General features: G+C 51.4%; 1 protein-coding gene across 2 annotated transcripts in view; it reads left to right on the forward strand.

Moving 5' to 3' along the window:
* The window catches only part of LOC141133850 (NACHT, LRR and PYD domains-containing protein 3-like), a 267,114-nt gene that overhangs the window by 216,414 nt on the left and 26,948 nt on the right, over positions 1-23,752 (forward strand). For both annotated transcript variants that reach the window (XM_073623429.1, XM_073623430.1), the window contains one exon: positions 22,261-22,431. In XM_073623429.1, the coding sequence (XP_073479530.1) occupies positions 22,261-22,431 (171 nt within the window). The remainder of the gene's footprint in view (positions 1-22,260; positions 22,432-23,752) is intronic.

Genomic DNA, 23,752 nt, shown 5'->3' on the forward strand with positions numbered 1-23,752 from the left:
CGGAGAGGGACAGCAGAATGGAGGGGGACAGCAGAACTGAGCGGGATATCAGCACGGAGAGGGACAGCAGCACGGAGAGGGACAGCAGCACGGAGAGGGACAGCAGCACAGAGAGGGACAGTAGCACAGAGGGGGACAGCAGAATGGAGGGGGTCAGCGGAATGGAGAGGGCCAGCAGCATGGAGAGGGCCAGCAGAACGGAGGGGGACAGCAGAACAGAGAGGGACAGAGGAACGTAGAGGGACAGCAGAACGGAGAGGGACAGAGGAACGTAGAGGGACAGCAGAACGGAGAGGGACAGTAGAACCAAGGGGGACAGTAGAACGCAGGGGGAAAGCAGAATGGAGGGGGACAGCAGAATGGAGGGAGACAGCAGAATGGAGAGGGACAGCAGCACGGAGAGGGACAGCAACACGGAGAGGGACAGCAGCAAGGAGGGGGACAGCAGAACGGAGAGGGACAGCAGAACGGAGAGGGACAGGAGAACGGAGGGGGACAGCAGCACGGAGAGGGACAGCAGAAGGGAGGGGGACAGCAGAATGGAGAGGGACAGCAGAATGGAGAGTGACAGCAGAACGGAGAGTGACAGCAGAACGGAGGGGGACAGCAGAATGGAGAGGGACAGAGGAACGGAGAGGGACAGCAAAATGGAGGGGGACAGCAGAATGGAGAGAGACAGCATAATGGAGAGGGACAGAGGAACGAAGAGGGACAGCAGAATGGAGGGGGACAGCAGAACGGAGAGGGACAGTAACACGGAGAGGGACAGTAACACGGAGAGGGACAGCAGCACGGAGAGGGACAGCAGAAGGGAGGGGGACAGCAGAATGGAGGGGGACAGCAGAACGGAGAGGGACAGCAGAACAGAGAGGGACACCATAACAGAGGGGGACAGCGGAATGGAGGGGACAGCGGAATGGAGGGGGATAGTGGAATGGAGGGGGACTGCGGAACGGAGGGGGACAGCAGAACGGAGGGGGACAGCGGAACGGAGGGGGACAGCGGAACAGAGAGGGCCAGCAGAACAGAGAGGGCCAGCAGCACGGAGAGGGCCAGCAGCACGGAGAGGGATAGCAGCACGGAGAGGGACAGCAGAACGTAGGGGGACAGCAGAACAGAGAGGGACAGAGGTACGGAAAGGGACAGCAGAATGGAGAGGGATAGCAGAATGGAGAGGGACAGCAGAACGGAGGGGGACAGCAGAACAGAGGGGGACAGCAGAACAGAGGGGGACAGCAGAACGGAGGGGGACAGCAGAACGGAGGGGGACAGCAGAACAGAGAGGGACAGCAGAACGGAGAGGGACAGCAGAATGGAGGGGGACATGAGAACAGAGAGGGACAGCAGAACGGAGAGGGACAGAGGAATGGAGAGGGACAGCAGAACGGTGGGGGACAGTAGAACGGAGGGGGGCAGGAGAACGGGGCAGCAGAACGGAGGGGGACAGCAGAACGGAGGGGGACAGCAGAACGGAGGGGGACAGCAGAACGGAGAGGGACAGCAGAACAGAGAGGGACAGCAGAACAGAGGGGGACAGTGGAACGGAGGGGACAGCGGAATGGAGGGGGATAGTGGAATGGAGGGGGACAGCGGAACGGAGGGGGACAGCGGAACGGAGGGGGACAGCAGAACGGAGGGAGACAGCAGAACGGAGGGGGACAGCGGAACGGAGGGGGACAGCGGAACGGAGAGGGCCAGCAGAACAGAGAGGGCCAGCAGCACGGAGAGGGCCAGCAGCACGGAGAGGGATAGCAGCACGGAGAGGGACAGCAGAACGTAGGGGGACAGCAGAACAGAGAGGGACAGAGGTACGGAGAGGGACAGCAGAACGGAGAGGGATAGCAGAACGGAGAGGGACAGCAGAACGGAGGGGGACAGCAGAACAGAGGGGGACAGCAGAATGGAGGGGGACAGCAGAATGGAGGGGGACAGCAGAATGGAGGGGGACAGCAGAACGGAGGGGGACAGCAGAACAGAGAGGGACAGCAGAACGGAGAGGGACAGCAGAACGGAGAGGGACAGCAGAATGGAGGGGGACATGAGAACAGAGAGGGACAGCAGAACGGAGAAGGACAGAGGAATGGAGAGGGACAGCAGAACGGTGGGGGACAGTAGAACGGAGGGGGGCAGGAGAACGGGGCAGCAGAACGGAGGGGGACAGCAGAACGGAGGGGGACAGCAGAACGGAAAGGGACAACGGAACGGAGGGGGACAGCGGAATGGAGGGGGACAGCAGAATGGAAGGGAATAGGAGAACGGAGGGGGACAGCAGAACGGAGGGGGAAAGCAGAATGGAGGGGGACAGCAGAACGGAGAGGGACAGCAGAACGGAGAGGGACAGCAGAATGGAGAGGGACAGCAGAACAGAGGGGGACAGCGGAACGGAGGGGGACTGGAGAAGGATGCAGGGACAGTCATCGGTGATCGGGTGTGGGGGAGTTACAAGCACCGATCACCACTGTATAGATTTCACTAAAGCAGCTGAAAGCCACGGGGGGAGAAGCTTGTACCTCCCCCACTCACATATCACTGCTGACTGTCCAGGTATCGGGTGAAGCATCTGGAGCATTTGCCCGAGCACAAGTACTTGGTCAAATGCTCGGTATCGGTGCCCAGTACTAGATACTAGTATTGGTATCGGGACAACCCTAGTACAAGGTGTTACAAAATTCTCACCACTGGACCCTGCACACTGTGCCATACATTATGTACTCTTGGTCACTAACTCTGTATGCTTTAGATACCTTCCACACTGAGGCACTTTACATGCGTTTTTGCTCAAAAAATAGCATCTGTAAATGGCCTCTTCTGCAGGCCCAGTGTAAAAGCCCGAGTGCTCTCACCCCGGGGCGGTGCGCTTCCAGGACAGGAAAAAAAAGTCCTGCAAGCAGCATCTTTGGGGCAGTGGGGGAGGGGTGTATACACCCCTCCTAAACCGCCCCTGCCATTGAAATGAATGGGCACTGCTTTCAAAGTGCATTAAAAGCATTTTGAAAGCATCACTAAGTGGTCGCTTTTAACCCCTTCTTGGGGGTTAAAAGCGCCCCCGCTAGTGTTGCCAAAGCGCTGCTACAACAGCGGTAAAGCGCCACTAGTTTGAGCATTTTACCACTAATGCCCGACTGCCCCAGTGTGAAAGGGGTCTTACTGTTCCCCAGCAAATTTCCCTGTTCTTCCCCCTCAAGTATCCCCCAAAAGTAACCATTAAATCCTCACTTCTGCTTATCTCTTTGCTTACCTCTGTGTCCCCCATCCACACTGAACCTCTGCAACCCTCATCCACAGCTCACCTCTTCATTCCCTGTCTACGGCTCCACTCTGCACCCCTATCCGCAACTCACCTCCCCCATCACACGTCTGCACCCCTCTAACTACAGCTTACACCCCCAGTCCACAACTCACCTCTTCAACCTTCATCCACAGCTTACTTCTTCTTTCCCTGTCCACAACCCCACTTTGCACCCATATCCACAACTCACCTCCCCCATCACACGTCTGCACCCCTCTAACTACAGCTTACACCCCCAGTCCACAACTCACCTCTGCAACCCTCATCCACAGCTCACCTCTTCTTTCCCTGTCCACAGCTCCACTCTGCACCCCTATCCGCAACCCACCTTGCCCCATCACACGTCTGCACCCCTCTAACTACAGCTTACACACCCAGTCCACAACTCACCTCTGCAAACCTCATCCACAGCTCACCTCTTCTTTCCTGTCCACAGCTCCACTCTGCACCCCTATCCACAACTCACCGACCCCATCACATGTCTCACATCTGCACCCCTCTAACGACAGCTTACACCCCCAGTCCACAACTCCCCTCTGCAACCCTCATCCACAGCTCACCTCTTCTTTCCCTGTCCACAGCTCCACTCTGCACCCCTATCCGCAACTCACCTCCCCATCACACATCTTCACCCCTATAACTACAGCTTACACACCCAGTCCACAACTCACCTCTGCAACCCTCATCCACAGCTCACCTCTTCTTTCCTGTCCACAGCTCCACTCTGCACCCCTATCCACAACTCACCGACCCCATCACGTCTCACATCTGCACCCCTCTAACGACAGCTTACACCCCCAGTCCACAACTCACCTCTGCAACCCTCATCCACAGCTCCCCTCTTCTTTCCCCGTCCACAGCTCCACTCTGCACCCCTATCCGCAACTCACCTCCCCCATCACACGTCTGCAGCCCTCTAACTACAGCTTACACCCCCAGTCCACAACTCACCTTTGCAACCCTCATCCACAGCTCCCCTCTTCTTTCCCTGTCCACAGCCCCACTCTGCACCCCTATCCGCAACTCACCTTCCCATCACATGTCTACACTCCTCTAACTACAGCTTACACCCCCAGTCCACAACTCACCTCTGCAACCCTCATCCACAGCTCCCCTCTTCTTTCCCTGTCCCCCCCATCCCACAGCTCTACTCTGCACCCCTATCCACAACTCACCCCCCATCACACATCTGCAACCCTCTAACTACAGCTTACAACCACAGTCCACAACTCACTTCTGCAACCCTCATCCATAGCTCACCTCTTCTTTCCCTGTCCAGAGCTCCACTCTGCACCCCTATCCACAACTCACCTCTGCAACCCTCATCCACAGCTCCCCTCTTCTTTCTTTGTCCACAGCTCCACTCTGCACCCCTATCCACAACTCACCTCCCCCCATCACAGGTATGCACCCCTCTAACTACAGCTTACACCCCTAGTCCACAACTCACCTCTGCAACCACCATCCACAGCTCCCCTCTTCTTTCCCCTGTCCACAGCTCCACTCTGCACCCCTATCCACAACTCACCTCCCCCCATCACACATCTTACATCTGCACCCCTCTAACTACAGCTTACACCCCCAGTCCACAACTCACCTCTGCAACCCTCATCCACAGCTCACCTATTCTTTCCCTGTCCACAGCTCCACTCTGCACCCCTATCCGCAACCCACCTTTCCCCATCACATGTCTGCACCCCTCTAACTACAGCTTACACCCCCAGTCCACACCTAACTTCTGCAACCCTCATCTACAGCTCACCTCTTCTTTCCAAATCCACAGCTCCACTCTGCAACCATATCCGCAACTCACCTCCCCATCACACATCTGCACCCCTCTAACTACAGCTTACACCCCCAGTCCACAACTCACCTCTGCAACCCTTATCCACAGCTCACCTCTTCTTTCCCTGTCCACAGCTCCACTCTGCACCCCTATCCGCAACTCACCTCCCCATCACATGTCTGCACTCCTCTAACTACAGCTTACACCCCCAGTCCACAACTCACCTCTGCAACCCTCATCCACAGCTCACCTCTTCTTTCCCTGTCCACAGCTCCACTCTGCACCCAGGCCCGGATTTACTCCCTTTGCCGCCCCAAGGCCGGGTCCTTCAATGCCACCCCCCCACACACACACACACACACACCACGTCCTTTATCGATGACTTCTACAATAGATCAATTAAAAACATATCTCCACACACGAGAACACTGAAAATAACTGGCTTTAATTGTACAGACTAAAAATACTTCAGGGTAAGCGCGCGAGGGGTAAGGATTTTTCGCAGGCAAATTTTCAAGGCAATGGCTGGTGTTAGTGCTTCAATCATCCCCGGCACCATGGTTGTTATGGTGTCAGGATGATTGAAACACATTATTCCTATCATTACATTGTAATATAAACTGAAATAGTTCAACTCACCATAATGCAGAATCATTGGGAGCCCTGAGCGTGTCACTTGCCACCATCTCTTGTCACTTGCCACCATGCCTGCCACCAGATGGGGATGTCACTTGCCACCATGCCTGCCACCAGATAGGGATATCACTTGCCACGCTGCCTGCCACCAGATGGGGATGTCACTTGCCACCATGCCTGCCACCAGATGGGGATGTCACTTGCCACGCTGCCTGCCACCAGATGGGGATGTCACTTGCCACGCTGCCTGCCGCCAGATGGAGATGTCACTTGCCTCGCTGCCTGCCACCAGATGGGGATGTCACTTGCCACCAGATTGGGATGTCACTTGCCACCAGATTGGGATGTCACTTGCCACCAGATTGGGATGTCACTTGCCACCAGATGGGGATGTCACTTGCCACCAGATTGGGATGTCACTTGCCACCAGATTGGGATGTCCCTTGCCACCAGATTGGGATGTCCCTTGCCATGCTGCCTGCCACCAGAAGGAGGAGGGCGGAACAGCGGTGCGGGCAATGAGAGATGTCATCTTTCTCCCCCGCCGCCGCACCGCTGACATTACTTGCTACTCCTGCTATTTTTTCAAAAATGGCGCCGGGCGGAGCAATCACGCTACTGCGCATGCGCCGCCCGGCGCAATCACGCTACTGCACATGCGCCGCCCGGCCGAGGTTCGGAACGGCGCATGCGCAGTTTCGTGGTCGGCTCACGGCCATCTTTTCTATGGGCACTGGTGCCCATAATAGACTGTAATCGGCAGCACGAAAGGGGGGGCGGCCGCGAAGTCGCTGCAGGAGCGGCGCCGCCCCTACACCACTGCCGCCCCGAGGCCTGGCCTCGGTGGCCTTGTGGCTAATCCGGCCCTGTCTGCACCCCTATCCGCAACTCACCTTCCCCATCTCATGTCTGCACTTCTCTAACTACAGCTTACACCCCCAGTCCACAACTCACCTCTGCAATCCTCATCCACAACTCCCCTCTTCTTTCCCTGTCCCCCCCATCCCACAGCTCCACTCTGCATCCCTATCCACAACTCACCCCCCATCACACATCTGCAACCCTCTAACTACAGCTTACACCCACAGTCCACAACTCACCTCTGCAACCCTCATCCACAGCTCACCTCTTCTTTCCCTGTCCAGAGCTCCACTCTGCACCCCTATCCACAACTCACCTCTGTAACCCTCATCCACAGCTCCCCTCTTCTTTCTTTGTCCACAGCTCCACTCTGCACCCCTATCCACAACTCACCTCCCCATCACACGTATGCACCCCTCTAACTACAGCTTACACCCCTAGTCCACAACTCACCTCTGCAACCCTCATCCACAGCTCACCTCTTCTTTCCCTGTCCACAGCTTCACTCTGCCCCCTATCCACAACTCACCTCCCCCCATCACACGTCTGCACCCCTCTAACTACAGCTTACACCCCCAGTCCACAACTCACCTCTGCAACCCTCATCCACAGCTCCCCTCTTCTTTCCCTGTCTACAGCTCCACTCTTCACCCCTATCCGCAACTCACCTCCCCCATCACACATCTCACATCTGCACCCCTCTAACTACAGCTTACACCCCCAGTCCACAACTCACCTCTGCAACCCTCATACACAGCTCACCTCTTCTTTCCCTGTCCACAGCTCCACTCTGCACCCCTATCCGCAACCCACCTTTCCCCCATCACACATCTGCACCCCTCTAACTACAGCTTACACCCCCAGTCCACAACTCACCTCTGCAACCCTCATCCACAGCTCAACTCTTCTTTCCCTGTCCACAGCTCCACTCTGCACCCCTATCCGCAACTCACCTCCCCCATCTCATGTCTGCACTCCTCTAACTACAGCTTACACACCCAGTCCACAACTCACCTCTGCAACCCTCATCCACAGCTCCCCTCTTCTTTCCCTGTCCCCCCCATCCCACAGCTCCACTCTGCACCCCTATCCACAACTCACCCCCCATCACACATCTGCAACCCTCTAACTACAGCTTACACCCACAGTCCACAACTCACCTCTGCAACCCTCATCCACAGCTCACCTCTTCTTTCCCTGTCCAGAGCCCCACTCTGCACCCCTATCCACAACTCACCTCTGCAACCCTCATCCACAGCTCCCCTCTTCTTTCTTTGTCCACAGCTCCACTCTGCACCCCTATCCACAACTCACCTCCCCCATCACACGTATGCACCCCTCTAACTACAGCTTACACCCCTAGTCCACAACTCACCTCTGCAACCATCATCCACAGCTCCCCTCTTCTTTCCCTTGTCCACAGCTCAACTCTGCACCCCTATCCAAAGCTCACCTCCCCTCATCACATGTCTCACATCTGCACCCCTTTAACTACAGCTTACACCCCCAGTCCACAACTCACCTCTGCAACCCTCATCCACAGCTCACCTCTTCTTTCCCTGTCTACAGCTCCACTCTGCACCCCATCCACAACTCACCCCCCCCATCACACGTCTCACATCTGCACCCCTCTAACTACAGCTTACACCCCCAGTCCACAACTCACCTCTGCAACCCTCATCCACAGCTCACCTCTTCTTTCCCTGTCCACAGCTTCACTCTGCCCCCCATCCACAACTCACCTCCCCCCATCACACGTCTGCACCCCTCTAACTACAGCTTACACCCCCAGTCCACAACTCACCTCTGCAACCCTCATCCACAGCTCCCCTCTTCTTTCCCTGTCTACAGCTCCACTCTTCACCCCTATCCGCAACTCATCTCCCCCATCACACATCTCACATCTGCACCCCTCTAACTACAGCTTACACCCCCAGTCCACAACTCACCTCTGCAACCCTCATCCACAGCTCACCTCTTCTTTCCCTGTCCACAGCTCCACTCTGCACCCCTATCCACAACTCACCTCCCCCCATCACACGTCTGCACCCCTCTAACTACAGCTTACACCCCCAGTCCACAACTCACCTCTGCAACCCTCATCCACAGCTCACCTCTTCTTTCCCTGTCCACAGCTCCACTCTGCACCTCTATCCGCATCTCACCTCCCCATCACATGTCTGCACCCCTCTAACTACAGCTCACACCCCCAGTCCACAACTCACCTCTGCAACCCTCATCCACAGCTCACCTCTTCTTTCCCTGTCCACAGCTCCACTCTGCACCCCTATCCGCATCTCACCTCCCCCATCACACGTCTGCACCCCTCTAACTACAGCTTACACCCCCAGTCCACAACTCACCTCTGCAACCCTCATCCACAGCTCACCTCTTCTTTCCCCGTCCACAGCTCCACTCTGCACCCTTATCCGCAACTCACCTTCTCCATCACACGTCTGCACCCCTCTAACTACAGCTTACACCCCCAGTCCACAGCTCACCTCCCCCCTTCACACGTCTCACATCTGCCAACCTCTAACTACAGCTTACACCTCTAGTCCACAACTCACCTCTGCAACCCTCATCCACAGCTCCCCTCTTCATTCCCTGTCCAGAGCTCCACTCTGCACCCCTATCCACAACTCACCTTCCCCCATCACACTTCTGCACCCCTCTAACTACAGCTTATACCCCTAGTCCACAACTCACCTCTGCACCTCCATCAATATTATCTCTGCTCCCCTTCTGCACCCCCACCTAAAGCTCACCCCAATCCACAGATCTCACCTTTGCCACCCACCTCTGCACCCCCAGCTTCCCCTACAGCTCTCACCTCTACACAACCTCCCCCACCTTCCACAGCTCTGCCCTCTGCAGCTTTTACCTCTGTACAAAGCTCCATTCCCAGTTCTCCTCTCTGGACAAATTTCCACCCCACCCCCCTCCCTCCTCACTACACAATCACCCCCCCTTTCCTTCTTTCACAGTTATCCTCTCACTGTGAACTCAGTCTCTGGAGGGCTCTCTCTCCCCCTCCCCTCCGTTTTTCATCTCACCTTTTCCAATGCTGTTCCAGTGCTCCAGTCCATGTTTTATGTGCAGCATTTTCAGACGATTGAGAACTGTAGCTGGGGTGGAGTTTTTGGACTTCTCTGCTCCATTCTACAGTGTGAGAAGAGACGGGGACAGAAGCTGCTGCTTGAATTAACACAGGTAGCTGTATGTTGCTGTGCTGGGACCTTAAAATCTCCAAAGGCAGCAGCCCTGTGTGAGCGCTAGTGTGAGATCAGAGCAGAGAGGGCTGCCTGTCAGAGGTGCCGGTGTTCTGCCGAGAAAGTTCCCCTCAGTGGATAAAGACCCCCCTGTACTGCACAGGCTCAGCGCTTGCGCAGTACGAGCTGGTGGAAATAGCTGAAGCCGAATAGTCCTAAATCAGCTGTACACGCTGCCTGTGAGAGGGCCCCTCCCCACTTCAATCATCCCCGGCACCATGGTTGTTATGGTGTCAGGATGATTGAAACACATTATTCCTATCATTACATTGTAATATAAACTGAAATAGTTCAACTCACCATAATGCAGAATCATTGGGAGCCCTGAGCGTGTCACTTGCCACCATCTCTTGTCACTTGCCACCATGCCTGCCACCAGATGGGGATATCACTTGCCACGCTGCCTGCCACCAGATGGGGATGTCACTTGCCACCATGCCTGCCACCAGATAGGGATATCACTTGCCACGCTGCCTGCCACCAGATGGGGATGTCACTTGCCACCATGCCTGCCACCAGATGGGGATGTCACTTGCCACGCTGCCTGCCACCAGATGGGGATGTCACTTGCCACGCTGCCTGCCGCCAGATGGGGATGTCACTTGCCTCGCTGCCTGCCACCAGATGGGGATGTCACTTGCCACCAGATTGGGATGTCACTTGCCACCAGATTGGGATGTCACTTGCCACCAGATTGGGATGTCACTTGCCACCAGATTGGGATGTCACTTGCCACCAGATGGGGATGTCACTTGCCACCAGATTGGGATGTCACTTGCCACCAGATTGGGATGTCCCTTGCCACCAGATTGGGATGTCCCTTGCCATGCTGCCTGCCACCAGAAGGAGGAGGGCGGAACAGCGGTGCGGGCAATGAGAGATGTCATCTTTCTCCCCCGCCGCCGCACCGCTGACATTACTTGCTACTCCTGCTATTTTTTCAAAAAAGGCGCCGGGCGGAGCAATCATGCTACTGCGCATGCGCCGCCCGGCGCAATCACGCTACTGCACATGCGCCGCCCGGCCGAGGTTCGGAACGGCGCATGCGCAGTTTCGTGGTCGGCTCACGGCCATCTTTTCTATGGGCACTGGTGCCCATAATAGACTGTAATCGGCAGCACGAAAGGGGGGGCGGCCGCGAAGTCGCTGCAGGAGCGGCGCCGCCCCTACACCACTGCCGCCCCGAGGCCTGGCCTCGGTGGCCTTGTGGCTAATCCGGCCCTGTCTGCACCCCTATCCGCAACTCACCTCTGCAACCCTCATCCACAACTCCCCTCTTCTTTCCCTGTCCCCCCCATCCCACAGCTCCACTCTGCATCCCTATCCACAACTCACCCCCCATCACACATCTGCAACCCTCTAACTACAGCTTACACCCACAGTCCACAACTCACCTCTGCAACCCTCATCCACAGCTCACCTCTTCTTTCCCTGTCCAGAGCTCCACTCTGCACCCCTATCCACAACTCACCTCTGTAACCCTCATCCACAGCTCCCCTCTTCTTTCTTTGTCCACAGCTCCACTCTGCACCCCTATCCACAACTCACCTCCCCATCACACGTATACACCCCTCTAACAACAGCTTACACCCCTAGTCCACAACTCACCTCTGCAACCCTCATCCACAGCTCACCTCTTCTTTCCCTGTCCACAGCTTCACTCTGCCCCCTATCCACAACTCACCTCCCCCCATCACACGTCTGCACCCCTCTAACTACAGCTTACACCCCCAGTCCACAACTCACCTCTGCAACCCTCATCCACAGCTCCCCTTTTCTTTTCCTGTCTACAGCTCCACTCTTCACCCCTATCCGCAACTCACCTCCCCCATCACACATCTCACATCTGCACCCCTCTAACTACAGCTTACACCCCCAGTCCACAACTCACCTCTGCAACCCTCATACACAGCTCACCTCTTCTTTCCCTGTCCACAGCTCCACTCTGCACCCCTATCAGCAACCCACCTTTCCCCCCATCACACATCTGCACCCCTCTAACTACAGCTTACACCCCCAGTCCACAACTCACCTCTGCAACCCTCATCCACAGCTCAACTCTTCTTTCCCTGTCCACAGCTCCACTCTGCACCCCTATCCGCAACTCACCTCCCCCATCTCATGTCTGCACTCCTCTAACTACAGCTTACACACCCAGTCCACAACTCACCTCTGCAACCCTCATCCACAGCTCCCCTCTTCTTTCCCTGTCCCCCCCATCCCACAACTCCACTCTGCACCCCTATCCACAACTCACCCCCCATCACACATCTGCAACCCTCTAACTACAGCTTACACCCACAGTCCACAACTCACCTCTGCAACCCTCATCCACAGTTCACCTCTTCTTTCCCTGTCCAGAGCCCCACTCTGCACCCCTATCCACAACTCACCTCTGCAACCCTCATCCACAGCTCCCCTCTTCTTTCTTTGTCCACAGCTCTACTCTGCACCCCTATCCACAACTCACCTCCCCCATCACACGTATGCACCCCTCTAACTACAGCTTACACCCCTAGTCCACAACTCACCTCTGCAACCATCATCCACAGCTCCCCTCTTCTTTCCCCTGTCCACAGCTCAACTCTGCACCCCTATCCATAACTCACCTCCCCTCATCACATGTCTCACATCTGCACCCCTCTAACTACAGCTTACACCCCCAGTCCACAACTCACCTCTGCAACCCTCATCCACAGCTCACCTCTTCTTTCCCTGTCTACAGCTCCACTCTGCACCCCTATCCACAACTCACCCCCCCATCACACGTCTCACATCTGCACCCCTCTAACTACAGCTTACACCCCCAGTCCACAACTCACCTCTGCAACCCTCATCCACAGCTCACCTCTTCTTTCCCTGTCCACAGCTTCACTCTGCCCCCCATCCACAACTCACCTCCCCCCATCACACGTCTGCACCCCTCTAACTACAGCTTACACCCCCAGTCCACAACTCACCTCTGCAACCCTCATCCACAGCTCCCCTCTTCTTTCCCTGTCTACAGCTCCACTCTTCACCCCTATCCGCAACTCATCTCCCCCATCACACATCTCACATCTGCACCCCTCTAACTACAGCTTACACCCCCAGTCCACAACTCACCTCTGCAACCCTCATCCACAGCTCACCTCTTCTTTCCCTGTCCACAGCTCCACTCTGCACCCCTATCCACAACTCACCTCCCCCCATCACACGTCTGCACCCCTCTAACTACAGCTTACACCCCCAGTCCACAACTCACCTCTGCAACCCTCATCCACAGCTCACCTCTTCTTTCCCTGTCCACAGCTCCACTCTGCACCTCTATCCGCATCTCACCTCCCCATCACATGTCTGCACCCCTCTAACTACAGCTTACACCCCCAGTCCACAACTCACCTCTGCAACCCTCATCCACAGCTCACCTCTTCTTTCCCTGTCCACAGCTCCACTCTGCACCCCTATCCGCATCTCACCTCCCCCATCACACGTCTGCACCCCTCTAACTACAGCTTACACCCCCAGTCCACAACTCACCTCTGCAACCCTCATCCACAGCTCACCTCTTCTTTCCCCGTCCACAGCTCCACTCTGCACCCTTATCCGCAACTCACCTTCTCCATCACACGTCTGCACCCCTCTAACTACAGCTTACACCCCCAGTCCACAGCTCACCTCCCCCCTTCACACGTCTCACATCTGCCAACCTCTAACTACAGCTTACACCTCTAGTCCACAACTCACCTCTGCAACCCTCATCCACAGCTCCCCTCTTCATTCCCTGTCCAGAGCTCCACTCTGCACCCCTATCCACAACTCACCTTCCCCCATCACACTTCTGCACCCCTCTAACTACAGCTTATATCCCTAGTCCACAACTCACCTCTGCACCTCCATCAATATTATCTCTGCTCCCCTTCTGCACCCCCACCTAAAGCTCACCCCAATCCACAGATCTCACCTTTGCCACCCACCTCTGCACCCCCAGCTTCCCCTACAGCTCTCACCTCTACACAACCTCCCCCACCTTCCACAGCTCTGCCCTCTGCAGCTTTTACCTCTGTACAAAGCTCCATTCCCAGTTCTCCTCTCTGGACAAATTTCCACCCCACCCCCCTCCCTCCTCACTACACAATCACCCCCCCTTTCCTTCTTTCACAGTTATCCTCTCACTGTGAACTCAGTCTCTGGAGGGCTCTCTCTCCCCCTCCCCTCCGTTTTTCATCTCACCTTTTCCAATGCTGTTCCAGTGCTCCAGTCCATGTTTTATGTGCAGCATTTTCAGACGATTGAGAACTGTAGCTGGGGTGGAGTTTTTGGACTTCTCTGCTCCATTCTACAGTGTGAGAAGAGACGGGGACAGAAGCTGCTGCTTGAATTAACACAGGTAGCTGTATGTTGCTGTGCTGGGACCTTAAAATCTCCAAAGGCAGCAGCCCTGTGTGAGCGCTAGTGTGAGATCAGAGCAGAGAGGGCTGCCTGTCAGAGGTGCCGGTGTTCTGCCGAGAAAGTTCCCCTCAGTGGATAAAGACCCCCCTGTATTGCACAGGCTCAGCGCTTGCGCAGTACGAGCTGGTGGAAATAGCTGAAGCCGAATAGTCCTAAATCAGCTGTACATGCTGCCTGTGAGAGGGCCCCTCCCCACGTTTCGGGCACGACCTCGCTTCGCTCGCCACTTTTTTACTCTTCCTCTAGGTCCACTTGGATGGTGGGGCTTGAACCTGGACTCAGAGCGCAGGCGCCGTGTACAGCTGACTGAAGGTTTTCAGCTTCGGCTATTTTCGGTGGCTCCTTAGTCGTTCGTACTGTGCAAGCACTGCGCAGTACAGGGGGTCCTTATCCGCCGGGGGAACTTTCTCGGCAAGACACCAGAACTTCCCTCCACCGAGATCTGGCTGAAAAAAAGCCCTACAGAAAACTAAGAACTTTAGACAGTAATTGTAGAAATGGAGTCGTGAGGATTTCCTCTCAGTGGTGCCACATCCAAAAACTGGTTAAAAAAAAATAAATCCTCCTAAGGCGGACTTTTAAGACATTTGTATATTTAAAGCGGAGCTTCGGGAGAAATTTTACTTTGTAGCTAAAACTCCCCCTATAATCCTCATGATGAATGTATTCTAGTAAATATGCAAAATACTCACCATGCCTCTCAGCAAATTCCTTGGAGTGTCTACTTTCCAAAATGGGGTGATTTGGGGGGTTTGTACCGCCCTGCCATTTTTAGCACCTCAAGAAATTAGATTAAAGTAAAATCTGTGTAAATTCCAGTAAATGTACCATAGTTTGTAGACATTATAACTTTTTCACAAACCAATAAATATACACTTATTACATTTTTTTTACACAAGACATGTGGCTGAATACATTGTGGCCTAAATATATGACTAAATTGAGTTTATTGGATTTTTCTTTTAACAAAAAGTAGAAATATTTTATTTTCAAGATTTTCGGTCTTTTTTCATTTATATTGCAAAAAATAAAAATCCCAGAGGTGATAAAATACCACCAAAAGAAATCTCTATTTGTGGGAAAAAAAGGACACACATTTAGTTTGTGTACAGCATTACATGACCGCGCAATTACCAGATAAAGCAGCACAGTGCCAAATTGCAAAAAGTGCTCTGGTCATTAGGGGGTAAATCCTTCCGGGGCTGAAGTGGTTAAGGTAAAAAAACCTTCATCCTTTACATCCTCTGTAATAATTCCTGTAACATCCTAGTATATGATCTATATCTATGGAGATGATATCTAATTGCTGGAGACACTAAAGAATGGGGGATGAAAGAATAAAGTGCTTTAATGTGAAGTGTCCCCCATGTGAATGTAGAATCCTATTGTAAATGTGGAATATCCACCAATATAGTACTTGTATCTCTAATATATCCCAGAAGTCCCAGCACTAAAGGCTGGAAATTTATATCCACCCCTCCCCCCTACATTCTCTATAAGGGATCCTATTCCTGTCACAATCCGGTGACCTTCAATGGGAACTCCTGATTGTGGACTTTAGGAAGGTGATGGAATATTGGGGTCATTGGGGTATCCACCATCATAAATTCTGCTGTTTTATTTCATAAACCCCTCCAGATCCTTTCCTTTATCTATCAATTTCACAAGCCCCTGTATGAGACACTGTGTAAGGTCCTGCTTAATAACTTGGTACATAAGGGGGTGACTGAGCTGTCACAGCGCCACCTCTTTATACTGTGTAGACATAAGTACTACAACAGCTCAGTGGCATAGCGTGGGGGGTGCAGGGGGTGCCGTGGCCCCGGGTGTGACATTTAGGGGGGTGCCAGTATGTGTATGGGGGTCTTTTGAGGCGTAGGGCTGGCCTGTCCTCGATCGCTCCTGAAGTCCCGCCTCCGCACATGACCCCCCATACGCCCAATCACAGGGCGCTGGACACTGAACATGGCAGCAAGCAGAGCGCAGGGGAGAGAAGAATGTGAGCCGCTGCTGTCTTCTCCTCCTCCGGATCGATGCAGGCCAGGATAAGAAGGTGAGTGAGAGTCTTGTTACTGGCCGGGGGGGCGAGAGAGAGACTGTAGGCAGGACAGTGTAGTGTAGTATAGTGGTCATTATAGTGTAGTTTAGTATGGAGGTCAGTGTAGTGTAGTGGTCAGTATGGGGGGCAGTGTAGTGGACAGTGTAGTATGGTGGTCAGTATAGTGTAGTATAGTGGTTAGTGTAGAATAGTATAGTGGTCAGTATAGTGTAGTTTAGTATGGAGGTCAGTGTAGTGTAGTATAGTGGTTAGTATGGTGGTTAGTGTAGTGGTCAGTATAGTGTAGTGGACAGTGTAGTGTGGTCAGTGTAGTGTAGTATGATGGTCAGTATAGTATAGTGGTCAGTGTAGTGTAGTATAGTGGTCAGTATAGTATAATGGTCAGTGTAGTGTAGTATAGTGGTCAGTATAGTATAGTGGTCAGTGTAGTGTAGTATGGTGGTCAGTATAGTGGACAGTGTAGTATGGTGGACAGTGTAGTATAGTGGTCAGTGTAGTGTAGTATGGTGGTCAGTATAGTGTAGTGTAGTGGTTAGTGTAGTATAGTATAGTGGTCAGTATAGTATAGTATAATGGTCAGTATAGTGTAGTTTAGTATGGAGGTCAGTGTAGTGTAGTGGACAGTATAGTATAGTGGACAGTGTAGTATGGTGGTCAGTATAGTGAAGTATAGTGGTCAGTGTAGTGTAGTATGGTGGTTAGTATAGTGTAGTGTAGTGGTTAGTGTAGTATAGTATAGTGGTCAGTATAGTATAGTATAGTGGTCAGTATAGTGTAGTTTAGTATGGAGGTCAGTGTAGTGTAGTGGACAGTATAGTATAGTGGACAGTGTAGTATGGTGGTCAGTATAGTGAAGTATGGTGGTCAGTGTAATGTAGTATAGTGGACAGTGTAGTATGGTGGTCAGTATAATGTAGTATGGTGGACAGTGTAGTATGGTGGACAGTGTAGTGTAGTGGACAGTGTAGTATGGTGGACAGTGTAGTATAGTGGTCAGTATAGTGGTTAGTGTAGTATAGTATAGTGGTTAGTATAGTGTAGTTTAGTATGGAGGTCAGTGTAGTGTAGTGGACAGTGTAGTGTAGTGGACAGTGTAGTATAGTGGTCAGTGTAGTATAGTGGTCAGTGTAGTGGACAGTATAGTATAGTGGACAGTATAGTATAGTGCAGCCTTTCTCAACCAGTGTGCCGCGGCACACTGGTGTGCCGTCAGAGGTTCTCAGGTGTGCCGCGGAATCAGGGGAGAGAAGGGCTGTCAGATAAGCCCGATCTCCCGATCCCCTGCCGAACTGTACATCGGCACTGTGAGAAGCTCCATCAACCTCAGCAAAGTGAAAGTAAAGTGCAGGGGAGTGTGCTGTGCTCTCTGCTTCCCCCTACAGTGCAGTACCTGGCTGAATGAGGAAATGGAAAGGTACTGTGCTAGAAGCTAGATTCGTTTTAAAAGGGCTTTATACATGTGTGTGTGCATGTGAGTGTCTGACTGTCTGTGTGTGTGTGCATGTGTCTGTATGTGTGTGTATGTGTGCATGTGTCTGGTATGTGTGTGCATGTGCCTGTATGTGCGTGAGCATGTGAGTGTCTGTGTGTGTGTACATCTGTGTCTGTATGTGTGTGTGTGCATGTGTCTGGTATGTGTGTGCATGTGCCTGTATGTGCGTGAGCATGTGAGTGTCTGTCTGTATGTGTGTGTGTGTGTGTGTGTGTACGTTTGTGTCTGTATGTGTGTGTGTGCATGTGTCTGGTATGTGTGTGCATGTGCCTGTATGTGCGTGAGCATGTGAGTGTCTGTCTGTATGTGTGTTTGTACGTGACATGTGTGCATGTGTCTGTATGTGTGTTTGTACATGTGTGTGTGTGTGTGTGTGTGTGTGTGCATGTGTCTGTATGTGTGTGTGTGCATGTGTCTGTATGTGAGTTTGTACATGTGTGTGTGTGCATGTGTCTGTATGTGTGTGTGTGCATGTGTCTGTATGTGTGTGCGTGCATGTGTCTGTATGTGTGTGCATGTGTCTGTCTGTATGTGTGTGTGCATGTGTCTGTCTGTGTGTGTGTCTGCATGTGCGTGTCTGCATGTGCGTATGTACAAGTGTCTGTATGTATGTGTCTGTATGCGTGTGTGCACGTGTATGTGTCTGTATATGTGTGTGTGTATGTTACTTTTAATCCTGACACCCCCCCCATTCCTGTACCATCAGAACTGCTTTTGTAGGTCTTGTTTGTGATAGCAAGATCGCTTTTCAGAGGCATTTGACAGGCGGTAAAGAGGCATTATGTTGCCTCCTCACCACCTGTTTTAATGCAGCATCACTACACCGCAACCGTGCAATGTACACAGTTGCAGGGTAGTTGCAGTTCAGCCCCATTCACCCTGGGTATACCTTCAGCTGCAGCCAAAACATGTGTACACCCCAGCTGTTGTCTCTGCAGCTAAAGGGGAAGAATTTGGGGGTGGTAAAAACAGCTTAACCATGTGCTTTTACCACCCCACCAACCCGACATGTGAACAATCCCTTGGTTCACATCTGTGTTGCTGCGTGCTGCGTGTAGTGCAACCCATTAATTTCAATGGGCTTCCCTAACCACAAAAATTCAGGGAAGGAAATCCCCGACCTTTTTTTTTTTTTAAATTGCACGGCACCAAAAGCACCCCACATTTTCCAATGTGTGAGGTACCATTAAGAATTAATGGCACCCCTAAAGAGCAGAGCATTTGTTTGTGTGTCAGGAACGAGTGCGATTTTGCGCATGTTCCACGACACACAGTAACATGAACTAAGCCTTGGACTGGGGTGCCTCGAGACTGAAAATACTTTTTAAGGGTGCCCCGACTGGAAAAAGGTTGAGAAACACTGGTATAGTGGACAGTGTAGTATAGTGGACAGTGTAGTATAGTGGTCAGTATAGTGTAGTATGGTGGTCAGTGTAGTGTAGTATAGTGGACAGTGTAGTATAGTGGTCAGTGTAGTGTAGTATAGTGGTCAGTGTAGTATGGTGGTCAGTATAGTATAGTATAGTGGACAGTGTAGTGTAGTATAGTGTACAGTGTAGTATGGTAGTCAGTATAGTGTAGTATGGTGGTCAGTGTAGTGTAGTATAATGGACAGTGTAGTATAGTGGTCAGTGTAGTGTAGTATAGTGGTCAGTGTAGTATGGTGGTCAGTATAGTGTAGTATAGTGGACAGTGTAGTGTAGTATAGTGGACAGTGTGGTATGGTGGTCAGTATAGTGTAGTATAGTGGTCAGTGTAGTATAGTGGACAGTGTAGTATAGTGGTCAGTGTAGTATGGTGGTCAGTGTAGTGTAGTATAGTGGACAGTGTATTATGGTGGTCAGTATAGTGTAGTATAGTGGTCAGTGTAGTGTAGTATAGTGGACAGTGTAGTATGGTGGTCAGTATAGTGTAGTATAGGGGACAGTGTAGTGTAGTATAGTGGACAGTGTAGTATGGTGGTCAGTATAGTGTAGTATAGTGGTCAGTGTAGTGTAGTATAGTGGACAGTGTAGTATGGTGGTCAGTGTAGTATAGTGGTCAGTGTAGTGGACAGTGTAGTATAGTGGTCAGTGTAGTGTAGTGTAGTATAGTGGTCAGTATAGTGTAGTATAGTGGACAGTGTAGTGTAGTATAGTGGACAGTGTAGTATAGTGGACAGTGTAGTATAATGGTCAGTATAGTGTAGTATAGTGGTCAGTCTAGTGTAGTATAGTGGACAGTGTAGTATGGTGGTCAGTATAGTGTAGTATAGTGGACAGTGTAGTATAGTGGTCAGTATTGTGTAGTATAGTGGTCAGTGTACTGTAGTATAGTGGTCAGTGTAGTATGGTGGTCAGTATAGTGTAGTATAGTGGACAGTGTAGTGTAGTATAGTGGACAGTGTAGTATAGTGGTCAGTATAGTGTAGTATAGTGGTCAGTGTACTGTAGTATAGTGAACAGTGTAGTATGGTGGTCAGTATAGTCTAGTATAGTGGTCAGTGTAGTATAGTGGTTAGTGTAGTGTAGTATAGTGGACAGTGTAGTATGGTGGTCAGTGTAGTGTAGTATAGTGGACAGTGTAGTATAGTGGTCAGTATAGTGTAGTATAGTGGTCAGTGTACTGTAGTATAGTGGACAGTGTAGTATGGTGGTCAGTATAGTGTAGTATAGTGGGCAGTGTAGTATGGTGGTCAGTGTAGTGTAGTATAGTGGTCAGTGTAGTGTAGTATAGTGGACAGTGTAGTATGGTGGTCAGTGTAGTATAGTGGTCAGTGTAGAGTAGTATAGTGGTCAGTGTAGTGTAGTATAGTAGTCAGTATAGTGTAGTATAGTGGACAGTGTAGTGTATTGGTCAGTGTAGTGGTCAGTGTAGTGGACAGTATAGTGGTCAGTATAGTGGTCAGTGTAATATAGTGGACAGTATAGTATAGTCAGTAGTGTATTTAGGTTTTGTGTTGCCCTAGGCCTGACTAAGCTCGTGCACCCCCTAATTTAAATATGACCCACCCCTTCCTGTCAAGGCCACACCCCTTGCTGTTTAAGACCACCCCTTAAATTTTCAAGTGAGGACACTAGTTCTGAGGGCCTGGGGGGGCAATGGATTCCCTTAATTTACATAGATTTCCTTTCACTTCCTGTTTGGCTATGGGGCAGGAAGTGAAGGGAAATCTTTGCAATGAGACAGGGATGCTAAAAAATAAACTGACAGGGGCTATAACCCCCCTTACTCTATCCAAAATGAAAAAAAAAGCGTTGCCTATAGTTCTAGCACACATTTATGATAATTTTATGGAGAGGATTAAGAAGATATAACCATGCCAATGGTGCAGCAGAAAACATATAGCACAGTGAGGAAGGTTTGTGGTCCAGGATGATAGGATAGTCAAAATTAGAAGTGGTGTCCCCCCCCACAGTTGCAGAATGCCGACCGCCCGCATACCGAAAGCAGTGCGGCCGCTTTATGGGGGCGCTAGACTAATTTGCCTCTCAGCCCAGTCCGCCCCATAGGACTGGCACTACACTAATGCCCCGTACACACGGTCGGATTTTCCGATGGAAAATGTCCGATCGGAGCGTGTTGTCGGAAATTCCGACCGTGTGTGGGCTGCATCGGACATTTTCCATCGGATTTTCCGACACACAAAGTTGGAGAGCAGGAGATAAAATTTTCCGACAACAAAATCCGTTGTCGGAAATTCCGATCGTGTGTACACAAATCCGACGGACAAAGTGCCACGCATGCTCAGAATAAATAAAGAGATGAAAGCTATTGGCCACTGCCCCGTTTATAGTCCCAACGTACATGTTTTACGTCACTGCGTTTAAAACGATCGGATTTTCCGACAACTTTGTGTGACCGTGTGTATGCAAGACAAGTTTGAGCCAACATCCATCGGAAAAAATCCTAGGATTTTGTTGTCGGAATGTCCGAACAAAGTCCGACCGTGTGTACGCCCTATAACAGTGTAATGCAAGCCGGCGGGGACTCTTTCCGTGCTGCCCCCCTGAAAAGTGCTGCCCTAGGCCTGGGCCTTGTCGGCCTAGGCCAGGATACAGCGTTGAGTATAGTGGTCAGTATAGTGGTCAGTGTAGTATAGTGGACAGTATAGTATAGTGGTCAGTGTAGTGGACAATGTAGTGTAGTGGTCAGTATAGGAATCAGGTAGGTCAGTACTATTGTATTTGAAGGGACTCAGGGATAGCTAAAAGTCTGCAGGTTAGGGGAGGCGCAAATTACTTGCCTTGCCCCGGGTGCTGACAACCCACGCTACGCCACTGCAACAGCTTCACCTTTATCAGCTTCCCTAATAACAAGATCTTTCCTCTGTATAACATTCTGTATATCCTGATATTCCGCTCTAGTGATGTTATGTTACTTTTCACTAAATGGGAATAATTCCTCATATTCATCTTATAATATAATATCATGTGTCTGGATTTGTCTCTGCAGGTTGGAGAGATGTGGTGTGACTTCCTCCAGCTGGGATGATCTCCGATCTGTTCTTATCAATAATCCATCCCTCACCACACTGTATTTATCAGATAATAATCTGGAAGACTCTGGAATAAAACTTCTATGTGAGGGGCTCAGACATCCTGGCTGTACTCTGCAGATACTGGAGTGAGAATTATCCTATAAATGATATAATATTCTGCAGGATTCTGGTATAAATGTTCTATGTGAGGGATCCAGACATGTCACCTAGATGAAAGTTATACAAAGACAGACTTCTGATTGGCCGGTTACACTGGGACTTCCCATCATAGTCCTTCAGGTCACTCGCTGTTATTGGCTTTCATCCCCTCCCCCCTCCACTGACTATCAGAGATCAGACTTTGGCTGGGTTCACACTGGAGGTCACAGCGGCTCACAGCAGGGGGTCCGGTGCATCTCCATTCACTGTTTCAGGTCCGATTTCAACCCAAATTTTGGGCTGAATTCGGACCTGAAACAGACCAGAAGACGCACAGGACTCCGTATTCTCTTCATTCAGTGACCAATCATAGACAGATGGTCCTTAATTAGAATCTGGAAGGACAGAGCGAGTCTCTAGACCAGAAGTGACCCCTAGATGACAATAAAATCCCCCCATCCTTGTAAATATAAAATTGTCACCTCACTGAGCCTCAAAGAGAAGTCCTAGTCATTTCATCTACAAGCCCAGCAGGGGACGAGGCCGATACAGTGAGAAGACCCCGAACTGTCTGCCAGACATTGATTTATATCAGAGATCAGAGGAATCTATTTTATCTCTCATACAAAATAAAATATTAGTTGCAGAGAGATGGAAATAATTCCTCCTGATTGTAGACATGTTGGGGTACATGTACATATAACATTGTATGTGTAGTGAGGATAGAATCCAGGAGAAACCCCCAGAATGGTTCTATGGAGTCTGATCACACCAGACAAGCACTGATTGGTCTTCTTGGGATCAGACTGACATGCCGGTGTTGGAAATCCAAGCCTCATCCATCCTCATCCATTCATGGACCATTTAGCTCTGGTTCCTTCAGAACACAGGACCGGCTTGTGGGCTGGGCAGGGAACACCCCCCAGGGTTGATTGGCTGATGGCTAAACTCCACCCACATCCATAAATTGAGGATCCTGAGATATGGACGGGGTGATTCCCATGGTGCCGGTCTAACCGGTGAATAGCGGATGTTCCTGACATGTTCCTGTCACAGGATAATCCTCCGAAAAAGTTTATTTCTGTTTTATTCTCACAGCCAGACTGTGTCTGTCCTTTTGTCTTTGTTGTATTTTCTGTCATTCTTTATCTTTGTACATATTTTATACACTAAATAACAAACTAGTGTAGCTCTGCTCTATATTACACAGACAGACAACCTACCTGCAGACAGAGGTAAGTGTTACCACAACCCCAGTGTTACTATATGGCTGTGTAACTATGTAACAAACCACCGAACCACCTGATC

This window comes from Aquarana catesbeiana, linkage group LG03, assembly GCF_042186555.1.
Source record: "Aquarana catesbeiana isolate 2022-GZ linkage group LG03, ASM4218655v1, whole genome shotgun sequence".
In the NCBI taxonomy this organism is placed as follows: Eukaryota; Metazoa; Chordata; class Amphibia; order Anura; family Ranidae; genus Aquarana; species Aquarana catesbeiana.